Source organism: Hoplias malabaricus, chromosome 8 (genome assembly GCF_029633855.1).
Source record: "Hoplias malabaricus isolate fHopMal1 chromosome 8, fHopMal1.hap1, whole genome shotgun sequence".
In the NCBI taxonomy this organism is placed as follows: domain Eukaryota; kingdom Metazoa; phylum Chordata; class Actinopteri; order Characiformes; family Erythrinidae; genus Hoplias; species Hoplias malabaricus.
The window spans coordinates 18,099,668-18,119,201 of NC_089807.1; the positions used below are offsets into that span (position 1 = coordinate 18,099,668).

A 19,534-nucleotide genomic window follows, 5' to 3' on the forward strand; every position below is an offset into this window, starting at 1 on the left:
TCAGATTATATCAGACGTTATACAGCTGGTTGACTGAATGCTGCTGAACTCTTGTCCTTTTTAAACGAATTGGTTAACCTTGTTTTATAATAAATAGCCATTTTATTAAATACACCTACATACATTAATTTTCCATTTGATCATACTCACCAATACAGTTACTGACTGTACCCAGTTAGTGCAGCCACGCTCTACCACATCCATTAGTGGAAAACACCATCATAAAACCACTGCTAAACCAAGCTGACATTATGCCTGCAGTTTTAAAATGGACCTTTGTATCATTACACCTTTAGCAATGTAAGAGCTACTGTGAGTTATTTTATTCATATGCTGTGAACGTACACGGTAGGTGATTCTGATTAAAATTACACTAAGTTTCTTGATATACTCTTTCAATTTGTCAGCTTCTAGTGGAGGGTGGAGGCTCCTACTACCATCTGAACCACAGCGAGCTAGTGTCCTTGCTGCTGCAACGAGATGCTGAGCTCCAAAAAGAGAAGGAGGAGTATGAGCACCGAGGGCTGCTACTGGAGAAGCGGGAGGTGGAGATAAAGAAGATGAAGGTTTTAATCCGAGATCTGGAGGATTACATTGACACTCTGCTTGTCCGCATCATGGAGCAAACGCCTACGCTGCTGCAGGTCCGTTCCAAGATGAAGTGACCTGGCCCCTGCTCCGCCACGCTTCCACTAACTATCCACAAACCTTCCACAAATCTTGTGCAGATGTCGCACCCCTGCACTGCTACAGCTACCATGTAAATGTAGAGTACAGCAACAGCATTACTATATAGGCACAGAGGAGATGTTGTATATTTGGCATGCTTAACAGTGTCCAAATACACCTTGGGTCTCTTTGAGGAGTCCATAGTTGGGAGATATATCCCTGTCGAGTCAGGGCTTAGTAATGCGTCCAACTTCCAGTGACCGATGTCTTAGAGGTGCAGATGTCCAGCTAGTTACCAAAATCATCAGCCAGTCAAAGGGAGGCACGGTCTTTTATGAGCTTGGGTGAATAGTTTCTGATTCTCGAAAATCTGCATTTTACCAAATTAATTTTTGCTCTTCCTTTTCCCATCACATTAATGGGACCTATTGCATTTTAACATGTAATGCTGTGCTGCTTGAACATGCAGATTCTGCTTGAATATCCAGAGAAGTAGAGAGAGAGAGAGAAAGGTTGAGGACCAGGCAGGAGAAAAGCAGAATGTATTGGTTTCAGAATCTGATTGTGCCTCCTGTCTTCCGCACTTTATTGAAAAGCATACGAGCAGAGGCACAAAACAACATGCTGCTGCCTCACCTCCCCATCTGTGTCAGTCACTCGGTGCCCTTCCTATTCCCCCTCCCCTTCCCTGCTTGAGCTAATGCACACACATTGCTGCCAGAGCTTTCAGGTGTAAGAACGGGATGTGTACTGTCCTTACTGCGTATATGCCACTCTGATGAAATGCCAAACGCTGCCTTATCATGTCTCTGTTCTGTCGCTGAAACCATCACTTAAATTCAGCTCTGCACCTGACCTTCAAGTATGTCTTAAAGAGAGAGTGCATTCTAACTTGATTACCAACAGACTGTTAGGTGAAGTCAGTTGAAAGACATAGGATGTTACTGCCTCATTGTGGAGCTTTGAGTGAATTTAAGTGAAGAAAGGATAATTCCAGAATACTAAATGCCTGAAATTGCTATAATTCAGTGTTAGTGTCATGCACAGCCGTGGCTCTGGCCTGTGTCAGTGTCCCCGCAGTGTTACTATGATGTTACTCTAATGTTGCCACTATCTGTGTGTTTTGCGGTGTAGCACCATGTGTACTTATGTGGTAAAGGCCTATGTTACAGCACTTTCAAGCCACACGCACACTGGAAATGTTTTTTCCTCAAGACATTGGTAATGTACAGAGGGAACACAAATAGATGCACATATGCACTGCACTAGCTCATTCTCTGAACCTAAGATACTTACAGTATTCCTGTGTTACTGTAATTCTCATAGTCCAGCCCAATTAGTAAGGAAAAAAATAGAAGTCAGCATAATACATGTAACTCATCAAAGACTTATTGATATGATTGATTGGAACCACTTCACATGTTCTGCCTCCCATTCTGATACAAAATTAAATTGTACTGTCATTCAGCTGGACTGGTGTGGAACGACTGCGATAAAGTCAAAGACTGAAGTTTACAGTTCTAATATGCCTGTTAAGTCTTATGTTCTTGTTTATATTAGTATTTTCAGGCTTTTTTGTAAAAGAAATGTGTAAAGTTCTATTTGTTCTTTTAAATTTTCACTGTTCTGCTTTGCGAAATTTCACTTTTTTTTAATATGTTTTATTTTATTTTTTCTTGCGGTTAATGTTCTTGTTTTTCCCCATTTGGCATTGCTTTGCCTTTATATTTATTACAATATGCTGTTCTCACACACCACGATTGTGTTCATCAGGTTCTCTTTAGAAGTCAGTAATAATGTAGAAAGCAATAGAGCAGAGGGCTAGAGGACTGTGGGACCTACTGTGCACCCACAGTCCAGTTAGGAGGTACAAGTGCCCTTGGCTTAATGTTTTGGAATGTGTCAGTTGGAATGAATGTAGAAAACGGATGTGTGCATTTAATTGTAGATTTGATAAATAATCAAAACTACATTTATGTAGCAGAACCTCTGGTAATTTATTTGCAAATAAACATTGTTTACAGTTCTTATGCTATTTTATTTCTGCAGATCTAAGATGCCCATTTATAGAATATAAGATAAACTTTCATTGTAGCTGCAAATTTTTTATTTTAAATAAAATAGTCTGAGTGTAAATTGCATTATTTTAGTCATTTACTTGGCCAACATTTTTCATTCCTGATTGAACTGTATTATTATTATTTTTTTTTTGTTTAAATGATGGGGAGGGCAGGTCCAGGTAGGTCTTAAGTTTTAAAGAATATAAAAACTGACCAATCTGCAGGAATTGGGAAATATTTTATCTTCTTCTGTTCTTTTTTAAATCCTCCCTGTGTTTCTCTGAGGTGCTCTCTTTGGGATGTGCAGGTAGTTCTATGACTGTCCACAGAGGCAAATGTTTGCTTGTGTGATTATGGTATAGATAAAAGATGTAGAGTCAGAGACTATTTAAGCTCAGTTCTCTCGTCTGTCCTTTTGCATCTGTGTCAACAAAATAAACTCTTTTCACTTTGGGATGGCATTTTCACTGTGCTTCTTTCATAATCTTAGGGCAGCATTTGAATATACAGTGTGCTGAGCAGGGCTAAGGAAATTATGCATTTATTTTCAATAAAGTTAAAGGTATGCAGCGCTTGAAAAAGATTGTCAGCACTGACACTGGACAATAATATTATGACACTAGCTAATCAAACATTTGTGAAGGAATGGGTCATTCTGAAGAGCTTATTGATTACAGCACTGTAATGTAACTGTATGCACCACTTTAGTAAATACGTTTGTGTATGTTTCTTCCCTCCTAGATATTCCACAATCTCCTGTGTGTTATTACCAATATACGGAAGCATTTAAGAACCACAGCAACTCAGCCAGAAAGTGACAGACCACATAGTTAGAGTGGATTCACAGAGTGCTGAGGTGCACAATGTGTAAAAATCACAAGCATCCTGCTGACTCAACTGCAATTTCAAACCCCCTCTTGCATTAACTGCAGGGAACTTCATGACATGTATTTTTATGACCTAGCAACTGTGTGCAAGCCTTATATAACCAAGCACTGGATGGAGTGTGTAAAATTCACCACCATTGGACTCTGGAGCAGTGGGAATGTGTTCTGTGAAAAGAAAAATCATGCTTCTCTATCTGGAAATCTGATGGAGGAATCTGGGTTTGGCAAATGCCATCAGGACATAACCTGCCTGATTGCATTTTGCCAACTATAAAATTAGTGGAAAGAATAATGCTATGGGGTTGTTTTACAGGTTTTAGACTAGGCCCTTATAGTTGCAGTAATAATCATAATGCTTCAGCATAACCAGGATATTTTGGAAAATTGTATACTTCCAACTTTGTGAGAAGAATGGGTGAAAATTAGCAGACACACTCCAATATCTTGAGGGGCAACTCCATATTGCCTGTGAATTTAGAATGGGCTGTCATATTGTCTATGCCTAAACTAAACAAAATTAATTTTTCCCTTAATTTTGCCTGTCTTAAAACTACATATAACTTAAGCAGAAAAGAGTTCAAAGAGTTACAATGTTCACTATATATCTAAAAGTTTGTAGAACGTCCATATTAATAGTGAATTCTGCTCATTAAAGTTGCATGCACTGTGACCAGTAAATATAATTTGTATTCTACCCTCCACAGAAAGGCATGACATGAAATATGACTCTGGAACAACTAATGTCACCAAGCTCAATGTCACACAGATGCTACATGGTAGTGAGGTGACCTGCCATCATTGGGCTGTGGAGCAGTAAATCTTTGTTCTCTGGAGAATGAAGAAAGGCCAACCAATACATTGGGATGAGCAAACTTGTTTTTTATTATTATTATTATTATTATTATTTAATACTATTCATTCATCATCTGTAACTGACTTCACTAATGCTCTTGTGGCTGAATGTCCATCTAGTATAAACTCTTCCTGAGAAAGCTGTTGTTGCAGTGAAGGTGGCTAATTGTCTGATGTTCTCGAGAGGCCTTTACTTAAGAAACATCAGTGCTACATTTACCAAATTTATTAGAGAAATGCATAGCATATCAGGTGTTGTTTTATCCGTTCCCATGTCTTTATATTCAAAATTGTTGCGCTTGGATAAAGCATTTTGAAATAACACACTTCCTACATTGGATAGTCTCATGCATTTAAAATATGTGGTTTATAAAAACTATTTGTTCATAACAATATCATCCTGAATGCGATAATAATTTTGAATAGGACACTGTTTAGTGTATTTTAAATAAATCTGGAAATATGTTCCAGGAACTATTGCTGCAGTTAGAAAACAACATTTCCCAAAATGCACCGAAAGCCTCCCCTCGTGCCGGGGCTCTTCCCTTCACTCGGACTTTATTTGGAGACGTGTGTGGCTCTCGCTGAAAACAGCAGCAGTGTCAATTGTGTGTTATATACAACATTAGTGTATTTATTGTACAGAGAGCTTGTTTTACTCCGTTATGAGTGCTAAACGGACATTGTACCCCGATTTCAGACTCGGAGAGTCTCGTTTTGACCAGGTAAAAACACACAGCTCGAGCACTTCACACACGCGGCTACCGCACTGTTCTTTTAGAAGACTAAGCTGTGTATATGTTTACCTTGGTGAACAAAGTATTATATTTAGTACAAGTCTGGTCATTAGTAGACTTCGAGTTTCTGGAGCGTGTTTCAGCAGAAAAATGAATGCTGTTCCTTGCTTTGGCGTTTGACTGTCACTGTGGAAAACTGAGGGAGAACTCGCTCTAATGGAGACCCCTGTTGGTACGACAGCGCCACTGGATTTAGAGCGGCGTATCTCCTGCCAAGTAAATAGTAACGGAGAGTGAAAAAAAGTTTCTGCTGCCAAATGAGGGAATTAGCCGGTGTAAAAGAACCGGCGGTAACTGGCTCCAATTAGCCATTAAATGATGCGAAGTGACTGAGTGATTTCGTCCTCGGAGGTAAAGAGGAGAGTTTTGTGACAGTGTGAACTACAGATCTGTTGTAATTACAGCGACAACGCCAGACACGAACATCTGCAAACCGCCGTCTGTTATCAAAAACATGCAGCATGAAAAATGGTGCGAATCTCTATCTCTCTCTCCCTCCCTGCAAAAGTTTAATTGCATCCGTAAAGTTTCACAGTTTATGAAGGAGGAAGACAGTTGGTACTTTGCTGTAATGAGGCATACACACCTGGTGTACAAAAACAACTGGTGAGCCCTTATGTCACAGCAGCTGCCTCTTACGTCTGGAGAAAGTTTTGGGAACTGAAAAAAGAAATGAAAATAATTTCGATTAAAATTAATGGCCTAATTAATAAGATAAAAGCTTTTTTATGTTTCTCTTCAAAACAGTTACTTCCTAAGATTATATCCAGTCTGCCATTAGCCGTGAAGTTCAGATCTATCCTCATCTACTACAGGTATAGAATACAGAGTATAGCAGGTCATTAATTCTCTGCAGGATCATTCTGTGTGTTTTCTCTCTGCGTCCCAGGGGTCTTTTCATGGTCGATTGAGGCATTTCCTGGATGTGATTGACCCTCGCACGCTCTTTGTGTCAGAGGTATGTGAGTCCTTCTTTAGTATTCAATACAGATTAGCCATAATATTAAATCCACCTCCTTTTTATTTTTATACTGTTCTACTTTCATTTTGATTATCCATTTTATTGACTTATCCACTTAGCTGATAGTCCAGATATAATGGTCAGGACAGTGAAATTTCCTTTGCGCGTACACATATGAATTGATCAGACACTGCACTCAGTCTCCCTTCAGTGCCACTGCTGGATTGAAAATTTTGTTGGGGGGGGGGTCCACAAACCACCCCCACAAAAAAAAACACAGCCAAAAGCGTTCGGTGGTCAGCATCCTGTGTCTACAGATAAAAGACTAGAGGATGACCAACACAAAATGCAACAACAGATTAGCTACTGTGTCTGACTTAACAGATGCAAGGTGGACCAATGTGGTAGATGTAGAGCTGATAAAAAGGATAATGAGTAGAAAAAAGAGGTAGCTTTAATGCTATGGCTGATAAGTTTGCAGGCTATGGACAAAAAACAGGAGTTTGTCAGATTACAGGGTATTTGGACAGCAAGTTCAATACATTGACTTATAAAGAGGATAATTGGATTTGTATTTTCTAAGTGCAGTATGTGTCTGCAATAGTGGTAACTGGTTATTAAAGTTCTCTGCCAAAACCATTACAATTTATAATTGTAGCATTTGTTTAAGTGTAAAGTAAATTTTCTACATTAAAAGCCTTCAGAAATGTTTTCTTCAGTCATAATATTTTGATGATATATATATTTTTTGTTCTAGAGTCATCTGAACCAATGTGTGAAACTCTTAGAAAACTTCAGAGATGGCACACTACCCCCAGGTGTGACCAATGCACAGGTAAGATTGTGTACAATTGTATAGTGTTTTCAGCATGTATTAAGAAGCATGCACTGCGCAGGTGCTCCATAAGATCCTAGGGCTGCTTTTTTTGCTTCGGCTGAACAGGCTGAAGAGGCAGAGAGTTTGCGTCGGCTGAACAGGCTGAAGAAGAGGAGTTGATGGCAGGTGTATGAGTAGGTGCCATTAGGTCACTGCGGGAGGTTGTGTGGTCAGTGTTTGTTGTGGAAGCAGACCATGTTGCTATAGGTTTCATCACACAATAACAGTGATGGACCTAAACACACATAGATTTTGTGTCCCATGTGTTTAACTTTGTTTAACAAAGGTCATAGGTCACAGTACCATCTCTAGAATACTAGAGGATAGTCTAATTATCATGTATTTTTTTCTTGTTCCAGCTTTGGGAGGCCCAGAAGGTAAAACAGGTGAGTGGGAAGTGGATCTTTAATATGGATGTAGGGATGCTTTGATGAGACATTTTTAAGTCTGTGCTGTTATCATCAGTCATCGTTTCATGTAGTTATACTATTACATTTTTAATTATTTTTTTTAATTATTGTTTTTAATAATTACTTTAGGCTTCTGCATAAACTGTTATATAAGCCGTAACAGGTCACATGTTAAGAGTAATATTTCACTGTATTTTCTACTTTGTCAAAAATTTTGAATATATAGCAATGCCAAATGCAAACTAAAACAAATTTTAAATTCTTGTCTAGATTTTTATTTTTATTTTATTTGATCTTGTTTTTGGATTTTTATTAATAATAATTCCTAGAACTATTATATTATGTGAAGATTCTTTAAACTTTAAATTTTCATTTATATTTCCTTGAAACATTCTTTAAAAGTAGCAAAAATGCATCATGCAAAGGATTTTAAACAGAGAAATGGATTGTTAGTTTACATACATCTTTTATAAGGCAGAATATTCTTTAAGAATGTTGCTTAATTTTTTCTGATGATTGATTTTAGCCAATAGTCACTTGTTTTGTACATATGCTGAAAAAGACACAATAACCAAAAATCATTCATATCTCATACATTTGACATCATTTATATCTTCATTGTTCAATTTGGAGACTAGCAATTTTATTGCTTTTGCTCATTTTGATCAGCAGCTGGAAAATCAGTTGTTTTCCTATGTAGAGTAAGAACTCTCTCTGTGTCTTGGTCACAGATAGCTTTGTAGAAACACCCGTATGCATATACACATACTCATTCTCGTACACACATGCTGCAGAGATGTTAAGAAGAGTACTTAATGAGGGATCTCAGGTAATCATGTTTTTGATTCCTCCTGTTTGTCTTATTTCACCATTCCCTTCTTTTTCATCCGTTCCCCTTGGTGGTGTCTGTGGGGTCATTGTACCTTCAGGCCATCCTCCATCCAGACACTGGAGAAAAAATCCCCATGCCCTTTCGCATGTCAGGTGAGAGTGTGAGCATGCTTCTGGAGTGAGTCCTGGTGTGTGTGTGTGTGTGTGTCTGTGTCATGGCTGGCTGGCTGTTTGCTCCTTGTTACCAGCCCTGGGGATGTGGGCAGCATGGCAGGGGGTCTGCACTAGCTGAGTGATTGGGAAAGGTCACACTCAGCTGGGCTCTGATTAAGGCCTCTGCCCCCTGCTGCCTACAACTGCTGTTGGGCCTCTCAGAAATGGGAGTATTTTAGTCTGGTGTTAACACAGCTATTTAAAGATAGGAGAGAGGGACCTGGAGTTGCTGGAATGTGGTGATGGTCTCCATTGGAATGAATGATAGAGGCTTTTTAGGTTAATAAGAGTGTTATTACCATGTGAAAGGTCAGTGATGATGATATGTGAGGGCCTATACATAGTATAATTAAACCACATAGTGACTGATATGGCAAGTTAATCCATATCACATTATGTTGTACACTTACAGGGTTTTTTCTTTTTAATTGTCAAGTTTTTTTTCGTCACACGTTCCCTACTTTTTTTTCAACCTTTGATTTTCATTACTAGGTTACATTCCTTTTGGTACCCCAGTGGTAAGTTACGATCTGCTCTAAAAAAGAATATTGTAATTTACTGTGCACCTGCTGGTCCTCCCTTTATGATTTTGCCCATGGCTAATTAATTCTTTAAAATAAATTGCAAATAAAATATTAAATGCTTAGAAGAACTTTTGATTTTTATATTCTTTGAAGAACCTTTCAATAAATATTTTTTATAGAATCATTTATCTAAAAGATGTGTGTGTGAATGATTTTTTTAAATTTGTGTGAGCACGCATGATTTTGTCCACTTAGATAACCAACAGAAAGTGTAGTTAGACAAGGAACCCACATGTATATGGTATTAAATAAAAGTTTGACCAGAACCTAATAGAAATCTTTCTGAATGTTTTTAAGATTTTAAACCCTAAATGTCTCTTTTGCTTACTGTAATTGCAATGTTCTGATAGGTTGTGGGCCTGCTGCTTCCTAATCCAACACTGGCCTCTACTATCTTCTGGCAGGTAGAACCTCTTTTCCAACTTCTGGTTCACTATACAGATTAAAATGTTGGCCATTAAATTAGACCTGACTCGTGTTCACCTCTTTCTTTCACTGCTTATCTCACAGTGGCTGAACCAGAGCCATAACGCCTGTGTGAACTACTGCAATCGCAATGCTTCTAAGGTGAGGTATGAGCAGCACTGTATTTTCCAAAGTGCAGTAGAGAAGGGAAACAGGAGTTTAGGTTAAAGACCACGAGGCTCTTGATGAGGCCCGAATAATTGAAGTGAGATCTTGTATGCCATCCTCCCTTTTGCATTTGTGTGATCTTTGCTGTTATCAATGTCATTTGGTGGGTGATTATTTATTCTACTTTTAGCCCGCACCATTCTCCAAGTTCTTCCAAGGATACCTGGGAGCCGTCAGCAGTGCAGTTACAATTGCAGTGAGTTTACAATGGGTAAACTAATACACACACACACTCTCTCTCACACAGCAGGCCCTACTGTTGAAGTGTGGTGTATAGGTTTTCATGAGTGTATTCCATTGTTGATATCAAGTACAAATTTGTCAAGCAAACTGATGAAGTCCAGTCCCTCATGCACCAGGTGCTATTCTCTCGTGCACAAAGCTCAACACATGTGTCCGTATGGCCACACCCCCCTGTGTACCCAAGAGCCAATTAGCTGCCCTACTGGGCGGCAGTTTGATGCCCTGGGGCATGACAACCATAACCAGGGTGACGGCAGCTACAAATGGCCCCATGCCTGTGGGAAGTGGAGGGAGGGGTCACTAATTAAAACTCAAATCCTGCTGAAGCCCCCCGCTGGGGAGGGGCAGGGGAGAGTGGAGAGAGCTGTTAGATGGCAGTTAGACAGGCCTGTAACAGGAGCTGTTGGAAATGACCAGAGACTCCCAAAGCAAAGCAAGAAACAACTTCACACAGCCTGCCACGACCTGTCACCAAGCCTTGTAGCCTCTTAGGAGACCCGTTGTCCTTATGGAACCCAGAAAAAAAACAAATTTATATATTTACTACCAGAGTTTTCTCGTCAAGAGTCCAGCTTAAGTTCACAGTTAGAGGTTAGAGAACATTTTAATTATGTTTGTGATTCCTAATGACTATGAGACTATTAGGAACTGATTTCAGGGTTGATTTCCTCATCTTTGCTGTCTTAAGCAGCAGGATAATTTGAAATGCTGTGAAGTTGTTAACAGATGTTTTGTGCGTATGAGTCAAATAGAACAGATTTAATTTATTAGCAGTTATTTATAGCTGCTCTGGGAAATTTGTTCCAAATGGCTGCTTTTGACTTTTTGCTACTGTTTTTATTTCTCTATCATCTTAGTCACTGCTCAGTATCAAAGGATAACGTTTTCTTCAGTTTTTAATTTTTGACAATTTTCTAATTTGCAGCTCAGTTTTGGAATGTTTTAGGTAAGACTCCGTTAGCATCAGGGTTTGATTGTGTTTAGGATACATTTATTTATACATTTTTTAGGGGAAATTTAACACTTCTAAAACTGTCCCTATTTTAATGTCTGTGATGTTAAAGTTGAAACTCATTCAGAGAAATCTGATGTGACTTGCTTAGAACCGGAGAAATTAACAATGAATTGTGTCCTCCTGTTTTCATCACTACCACTGTAGTGGTAAAGATGTTAAGAAATTTATGCTTAGTGTAAATGACAGTGTTTTAACATGTCTTCTGTTCATCTCTGTGATTAAGAACATTTTTGTATTATACAGGTGGGGCTGAATGTACTGATTCAGAGAGCTGAAGGTTTCAGCCCAGTGACACGACTTCTGATCCAAAGATTCATCCCTTTCCCTGCTGTTGGTATGTGTGAGTGTGTTTGTGTGCACGCTTGTGTTATGGACATAAAGAATTAGAGTCTACACTGTTTTAGTCTTTTTAACTCTGAGTCAAATTCAGCTCTCTTCCTGTCTTGCAGGCCTTATGAATGCCTAATGATTAGAATGTCTGCAAGACACAATTAAATGATGGAATCAGTCGAGCTAAATATTAATTCATTAAGACCATGTCAGTTTGATGTCATGTCTACTACTTCTGTCTGAGCGCTCATTGCCTTGTGTTTGTAATTGTAATGACACTTGGCCTCCAAATGAGTGCTTGCGTGCACCATCCTTTAACCACCAATACATTAAGTGTTTGTTTGTTTTTGTTTATTGATGTATTCTATTTTGACTAGTGTCAGAGGGGAATCGCTGGAAAGCTATCTCTTGGTTCCATTAGCGTTCTCCGGCTCTAACAAGGCCAAAGGGACTCAGAGAGACAGTCCCAGGATGCCGTGGGGACACTTGGCTGTAATTAAATTGTTTTTGTCCCCTCACCCCACCCCTTTAATTAAATCAGCCAGTCCCCCCTTACCTTTTGGCTTGGGTAATGGAGCCTCGCTAGCTCTTGGTTGCTGCTCTCTAATTGGTTAATTAGGCCTAAAGAGCTCTCTGTGTCAGCATAGGGCTTCCTGTCTCCAGGCCGCTATGTCTTTGTTAGTGGTGGTGTTGTTTTTCCAAGTGTATTTCCAAATTATTACATTAAGCTCACAGAACACAAAAGAAAAAAAAAGTTGTTTGAAATTTGACATTTTTGTTTATTTATTCATTTATTTATTTCTCAGGGTAGTGTAGCAGAGGTTTGGAGTTTGGTTAACAATCTGAAGGACAACCTCCAGGCACACACAAAACATACGGTGGCTTCACTTAGTATACATCTATTTATGTTTTTATATATCTCTTGCCACCATGGGTGACCTAAATCATAACTCACTTACCCTGCCACTTCAACTGCTTTATGCATTTTGATGTTTTTAAATATTGGGTTGTAAACCCAAATGTTTGCATGCACAATTTATATATATATATATATATATATATATATATATATATATATATATATATACACATATGTGTGTGTGTGTGTGCGTGTGCATGTGTATGGTTAATTGGTCTGGGTCTAAACCCCTCAGAGGTGAATAGCTATTTACTCAGCCAATTAACTCAGCCCCACAACACTGCAGCACTGAACACTGATAACTCACAACACAAGGCCTGCAAATTAAAAATGCTTCAGGCTCTCTTCTCTCTCTCTCTCTCTCTCTCTCTCTCTCTCTCTCTCTCTCTCTTAGTCTCTCTTTGTGTCTTTTTTAGTGTGTCTCTCTCATACACCCATATAAATGAATTTGTCTGAAACATTCATGCCACTATCTAAATTCCACTTTCTTTCCATTGTTTTCAGCTTTATGTAGCTTGTTACCGGTTTTGTTATTTTTATTGTTTTTATTTCTGCCGTTTGCCTAACCTTAATAAAGATATAATTCACGTTATTTACTCCCACTTCTGAGATTTGTGGATATGATGGAAAGCCTCTTTTCCTTTGTTAATCTTCACAGTTCTTTCTTTAAAAAAACAAAAAGTGGTCTTTTTCAATATGGATGGAACAGAGTTTTCTGATTGATGTGTTTCCCAATCTGTTGCTTTCTATAGCTACTGCCAACGTGTGTAATGTGTTGCTGATGCGCCACAGTGAGCTTTCTGAGGGCATCAGTGTGTTGGATAATGATGGCAATGTAGTGGGCACCTCTAAACTTGCAGCCAGACGTGTGAGTGGGTACTGAAAGCTTCACATGAACAGTCCTTGTGAATCAGTAGGGCTAACATTATGCTTTTCATTAGGGCTACTTAATAATATGAAATTATATATTTCAGTGATAACTTGTGATTTTCTGTTTGTGTCATTAGTATTTGCAGAGCTTTGAATAACTGCCTGAAATTTTTAAAATATACAGTTATCCATGGTATAATTATAAACTATAGACAGAATGTAAATAATAACCAGTGTTTAGTATCTTCATTAATTGCGCATACAGCTGATTAGATATCCATAGTTATATTTTCTATAATTATATTTTTTTCATCTATTAAAATGTTTTAATGTGACACTGATGTTTTGAAAGCGCCTTTTTACAACCCATATGCACATTATAAACAGATAAAATGTGGTGATAAGATCATTTAATTGTCCTACAGCAGGGAAATTTACAACTGTGTGCAGTAAAAAATTAACTGATCATAAATCTTCAATACTAAGTGCATTGGTTTGTGCCCAGGCGTTGTTGGAGACCGCCTTGACGCGTGTTGTCCTGCCCATGCCCATCTTGGTTCTGCCACCTGTGGTGATGTCCATCCTAGAGAGGTTGGTACTTTATTTTATGTCTTATGGGTGTTGATATGACTTTCTGTTGGAAATTATTTATATTCTAGCATAAGCCTTAATCTGGGCCTGGAAAATTGACCTGTAACATTTAGAGCACAGGTGCCCAATCTTGGTCCTGGCATCCCTGAGGAGTTCAGTTTCATCACACCTGCATCTAATATTTGCTGCCTCCTGAAGGCCTTAGTTGTACGTAATTAGGTAAAGGTGATGGCCCTCTCCTGAAGAGCAAAACTCTCTTAAGATGAAACTCATATGTTTTACAAAGTGTTTCCCTGAATCCCATGTCAATTTGTACATGCTTTTCTTGAGCATTTCTGTGGTCTGTCTGTGTAAATGTAGGCTATTAGTATGTAATAGTTATTTATCTTTAGGTTTCATGCTTTAAGAGAGCTTGATTGGTTTTGTTAAGGCTGACAGCCTCTGTCTCAACTGCTTCTCACTCTCCATATAATATCTCACAGGTGTGTGTGTGTGTATTAGTAAAAGAGCAAACGGTGAGTTGTCTTCTGCAATACTTCCTGTCAGCTCACCCTCACTTGCTTTCAATGGAGCGGGAACAAGGGAGCAGAAGGGTCAGTGTAATGGGGGGTTGCGTATGTGATGGATTAGTGTGCTGAGAGGAGTGTGTGTGATATATGTATGTGATGTGTGAACCTTTAGCATAGTTTTCTACCTGCAGGCCTCCTACTGTCTGCCACCGTCATTCACAGCCAACATTTAGACCCTCCTTTCCCCTCTACCTTTTTGGCCTTTTTTTTTTAACGTGTACCTCTCCTTTTCTCTTGCTTTTTCTCAGACCAAATTAAGATTGACTGATGACCATGATGAAACATTTTAGACAATTGATGGACATGATAAAAGATCTTTAAGGAACTTCTTTCGTTGCGGCTTTTCTTTGCCCCTCCCCCTCTGAAACCTGCTTCATATTGCGTGAGCGCACACACGCATGAACATACTTGCGCACAATCCCGCACACACAGAGAGCTTGGTTGTGTCTGTTGGCCAATTAAAGCTCATCATGTGAATGTGTTGATGAAGTCGTCATTAGGCAGCCGTTGCCTTCATTAAAGCAGGACTGCTCTTGAGGACTCCTGCAGAGCACGCTATCCCACAAGCCCCCATGCCATACTGTGGCCGGGAGTGAGGGCTGAACGAGGTGTCAGCCGCTGAGTGCTCTCACAGCAGAAAGGAAGTGTTGGGGAAGGATGGGGTTTAATAAGGATCACAGGAATGCTTAGGATGCTGAGAGTTTACTTTTTGTTGTGCTGAATGATCAGAGTGGCTTTTGTGTGTGTGTCTGTGTGTGTGCGCGTGTGCATTAGTCTCCCTCTTCTGCAAAGACACCCTCGACTTGTGCTGCCAGTGCACAGCCTGGTGTGCCTCTGCGCGTTCAGTCTGGCCCTGCCACTCGCCATTAGCCTGTTTCCTCAAAACAGCCAGGTGAGCACACTACAGTTGAACAAACATTTTCATCCTTTAACTTTTTGACTTTCAAAGACCAATTGACAACTAACTTTGCATAGTTTCCCAAGAAACTCAATACTCAATAATAAGCCTTAGTCTGTGGAATTTAAAAATGTAGGTTTGAATCTAAACTCAAGAACATCCCTTTTTCCAGCATAATATCCGTCTCTGTGTTTTTGTATTTTTATTTTATTTTTATTTTTTTTTAGTTTCTTGAAATAAAGTGTCCTCACATGTCTGAAAGGTGCTACAAAAATAATAATGTTAATAGAGTTGTTGTGGTAGTATATTCTAGGCCTGAGACAGTTGCTAAAAAAATCACGTGATCAAAGTTATTTGAGCTGATTGATTGCAGTTATTTAAGCTTACCATGTTTATATTTCAGTTGTCGACGTAACAATGTCATGATTATTTTGAAACAAACTCGGTGTGAATAAAGCAGAAAATGCATATATTAAAATATAACTTAAATCTTACAAACCCACTCTTAAGCACTGATTGGTAGTGATACCTTTTAAAAAGCCTAGCGGAGTAATAAATGTTTATTTGAATGCCTCAGTTTGGAGCTATAATATCTCAACAGCAAGGAAGCAAGCTACTTCAACTTGTATTTACCTAGAAGGCAACAGTCATGACCTTAACAGGCCTAGTATTAACAAGTAATATTCAGCACACTACAATACTCTGAACACCATGTCATAGCAGAATGCTGAAGTGTACTTTAAAACATGGCACATTTATGTTCAGGTTCTCTGCCATGTCCATTTCACCCTGCTGTTGCTGGAGTTTAACTCCTCACATGTAACAAAATACACCACTGTAATACACAACAGCCCAGCATACTACAATCAAATACTGTACAACAGCCCTCAAAACAGGTTACACTGCAGCCTCTACATCCTATCACACACTCTCTCTCTCTCTCTCTCTCTCTCTCTCTCTCCTTTTCTCCCTTTCTCTTTGTCTCTCATCTAGAGGGTTATGATTTAAAATGGTTTGTAATAAGCTGTTCATCCATATGGTTACTGAACTACAGACATATGTGCTGCCAACGTCTTCCATTCCTCTCTCTCCTCTCCCCTCCTCCTCTCCTCTCACTTCCTCGCTCCCTCTTTGCACGTTTCATAGGGTTCCAGACGAGTGTGCTCCCAAAAATCCGCCGCTCCCGTACCCCCACCTTTTCACACCCCACAGCACGTCTGTTTCAGATTCTGCCTCACACACTCGCGCACTCCTTGCCATCTGTTTCTGAGCAAAATATTGCGCGTTTTAGCTATGCTTTGGACATTTACCAGTACTCATCACTTTATTTTTGCACATATTATTATTTTTTTTAAGCATCAGTTTTGCCTGTGAAAAATGCCTGTGAAAAAATGCTTGAGGCTGTGATGGAAGACACACAGCTCTCTTAATTCACGTTTGATTAAACATTTTAAACATCTTAATGAGTGGATGTTTACGGTTAATGAATGTAATTTTTAGCTGAGAGATCAGCTCCCTAACATGGATATATAAAAAAAATGTACACACAAAAACACAGTGAATGTTATAGTTTTGTAGGTAATTTAAAATGTGTGCAAGAGGCTTTGAAATGATCAAGCTAATGATGAACTTGGTCATGAGGGGACATTAATGCTCATCTAAAATTTGACTGATGAGCTACACTTGAGTCATGCTTGAGCTAATCTCTTTATTTACAGAATGTGTATCTTTCTCTCTCTCTCTCTCTCTCTCTCTCTCTCTCTCAGATTCACTCTTCTCAGCTTGAGCCAGAAATCTCAGCAGGAATGAAGTGCAAGGTCCTGACCTACAACAAGGGTCTTTAACCAAACACAACTGTTAAACACTAGGTAAAGAACATCTGAGAACGCTCTGAAGCTGCGAGTCCAAAGTTCAGTGATGAAATGAAGCGTGGCACTACACACAGCCCAGTCATGCCACAGAGGGCTATGAGGACATTCCGCCTCTGTGTTTGGTTCTAACCTGCCACGGGTGTGTGTGTGTGTGTGTGTGTGTGTGTGTGTGTGTGTGTGTGTGTGTGTGTGTGTGTGTGTGTGTGTGTGTGTGTGTGTGTGTGTGTGTGTGTGTGTGTCTGTGGAATTTATTATCACTTGCGTACAACGACAGGCGCATTCACACGTTAGCTCTAATCGCTTAACTTCTTTGCATTCACTTGAATAAGCCATTGGGCAGTTAGGATATTAATGCCTAATCAACAGGAAATTGACAACTGAATGATAGATTACGTGCCATAATTGTCTATTTTGTAGATTTGTTTAATGCATTATGTTTTCATTAATATGTTTTATTAATTCAGCTTGACAAACAGTGGAATGTGAAATTTGTGAGAAGCAAAAATGAAAGAAAAGTATGTGTTTACAGTTTCTGCAGTTACAGCCTGTTTCAATATGATGCAAAGCAGAAAATGAACTTGTGAGGAAGAATAGGATTCCTAGCTAAGAGATCTGAGCCAAATGTGTACACTGTGATATTTAAATTTGACCTGCAGAAAATATACATCACTTCACTTTATTCATAATTTTTGTACATAAAATGAAGAAAATAATTGCATCTTAAACAAGTGGAACATGTGGTTATCTGTTTATAAAATTGAAGAAATAATTATTTCAATATGTGAAGAAATAATGTCAGTTAATAGATAGATTAAGTAAATATATTACTGTTTACAGATGTTAATTAAGACATTGCTTAGTGGATACAGTGACAGACATTTTTTATCAAAACAATCAGTAATAGAGTAGTGTACACAGCCTTATATCATATATATATATATATTAGTCTCAATTTCTTCAAAATCACAATTGCTCTCTGCAATAATGGAAAGCAGAAGTACAGCTGAGGGCAAGTGTGTGGCTGCTGAGTCACAGAGTTTATCATGGAACCTGCAAGCATTGAAAAGTGAGCTGTATTCATCAGCATCAATCCAATTGCATGCTACAGTACACTGTAAGATTAGCTACCCTCTTATCAGCATGGTGTTTTGCTTTTGGGAATCCCACCTGGCAAATAACTGATCAAACGCTCCTTCATTACAAGAAAATTGTCTTTCGTATGTTTCCCACCCTGTCCGGATAACAATGAATGTTTGGCCAAAATGTGGCCCATATCTAAGCTATACATGTCAAAAGTGACCCACATTAGCCCCAAAAGTGTCTGCTATCTGGATGTAAATTTCTCAATGTCTTGTTATTTTTGCCATTTTGACTGAAAAAATTCTTACAGAAAACCCACCTGAACCTATATTTAGTTCTTTTTTTTATGTTTTAATGTCGTAAATGAATGTATCTGATTATATTTGTCTGTGTTTGTGTTCTTTTGGTAAGGCTGCAAAATAAGTCTTGTAAACTTCTCCCTTATCATTAGATTCATCTACAGATCAGGAAGGAGGGGGCCATTTTGTTTTTTTTTACCTGGTTGTTATGGAAACAGGTCACGGTGGGCCATGGTGAGAGAGGGTGGGACATGAAGCTGCATGCCGAATCATTAACTATATAGAAGAGTCTTGGGGATGCCCCAACACAGGTTTATGCAGTTACACAACACTTAGTTCACTCAAATTCTTCTCTGTGAATATTGTATCTGAAATTAAATATTATATCTAAAATATATATGAAACATCTCATCAAGTTTCAAACAATGTCCTGCACTTCTGTATCTTTAACATTTTTCCTCTAGATATATGTTTCTGGTTATGAGTTATCAGATTATGTTTAAAGAGCCCATTGAAAAACTTTTTTTGCTCTGAACATTGCTCAAGTTTCAGAATGTACACTTTTTTTTGCAGTTCACATGGTCAATTTTTGCAAACTAAGCTGCATAATCAGTTTTATGAATTTATATCAGTTTAACCCTGCCTAAAAAGTTATATATATATCAGCCATTCAGGAAAAAAAGTTGTAATATGGAAGTAAAATTGTCATGTGAAAATGATTTACAAATATTTTTGTACCAAAACAAACGTCATAAATGGACTTGAGGACAGTGAGAAGAAAATGTCATATGGGTCCTTAGTAAGCTTAGTGTTTAATGAATAAATTAAATGTTGTTTTTTCTCTGCTTTTAAAGCCTTTGTGCTTTTGGTTAGTTTAGAGAATAGCTAGGCACCAGAAGCAGTTCATCTGTGTAGTCCAGGGCTGAGGTTGCAGAGGATAGTGGTAGGTGACAGAAGCACTATGTTGTTTTTGTATGCTAATGGAATTGCTGTGAGATAGGTCTCTGGGCAATCAGCCAAAAACATGCAAATGTATTATTTTCCATCCTTGCAGAACCTGCAATTTGGGGCACTG

General features: G+C 38.7%; 2 protein-coding genes across 5 annotated transcripts in view; both read left to right on the top strand.

Moving 5' to 3' along the window:
- The window catches only part of rab11fip5a (RAB11 family interacting protein 5a (class I)), a 32,282-nt gene extending 29,104 nt beyond the window's left edge, over window positions 1–3,178 (top strand). For all 4 annotated transcript variants that reach the window (XM_066679038.1, XM_066679036.1, XM_066679037.1 and 1 more), the window contains one exon: window positions 408–3,178. In XM_066679038.1, the coding sequence (XP_066535135.1) occupies window positions 408–665 (258 nt within the window). In that variant the 3' untranslated portion in view covers window positions 666–3,178. The remainder of the gene's footprint in view (window positions 1–407) is intronic.
- Window positions 3,179–5,039: 1,861 nt separating this feature from the next.
- Window positions 5,040–18,006, top strand: sfxn5a (sideroflexin 5a). The gene is made up of 14 exons (XM_066679576.1): window positions 5,040–5,193; window positions 6,155–6,223; window positions 6,984–7,061; window positions 7,463–7,489; window positions 8,443–8,497; window positions 9,050–9,075; window positions 9,492–9,545; window positions 9,652–9,708; window positions 9,905–9,970; window positions 11,276–11,366; window positions 13,034–13,149; window positions 13,657–13,742; window positions 15,086–15,203; window positions 16,976–18,006. Exons 1-14 carry the CDS (start codon window positions 5,134–5,136, stop codon window positions 17,051–17,053), a joined length of 981 nt encoding a protein of 326 aa, XP_066535673.1. The 5' UTR covers window positions 5,040–5,133; the 3' UTR covers window positions 17,054–18,006.
- Window positions 18,007–19,534: the final 1,528 nt, after the last annotated feature.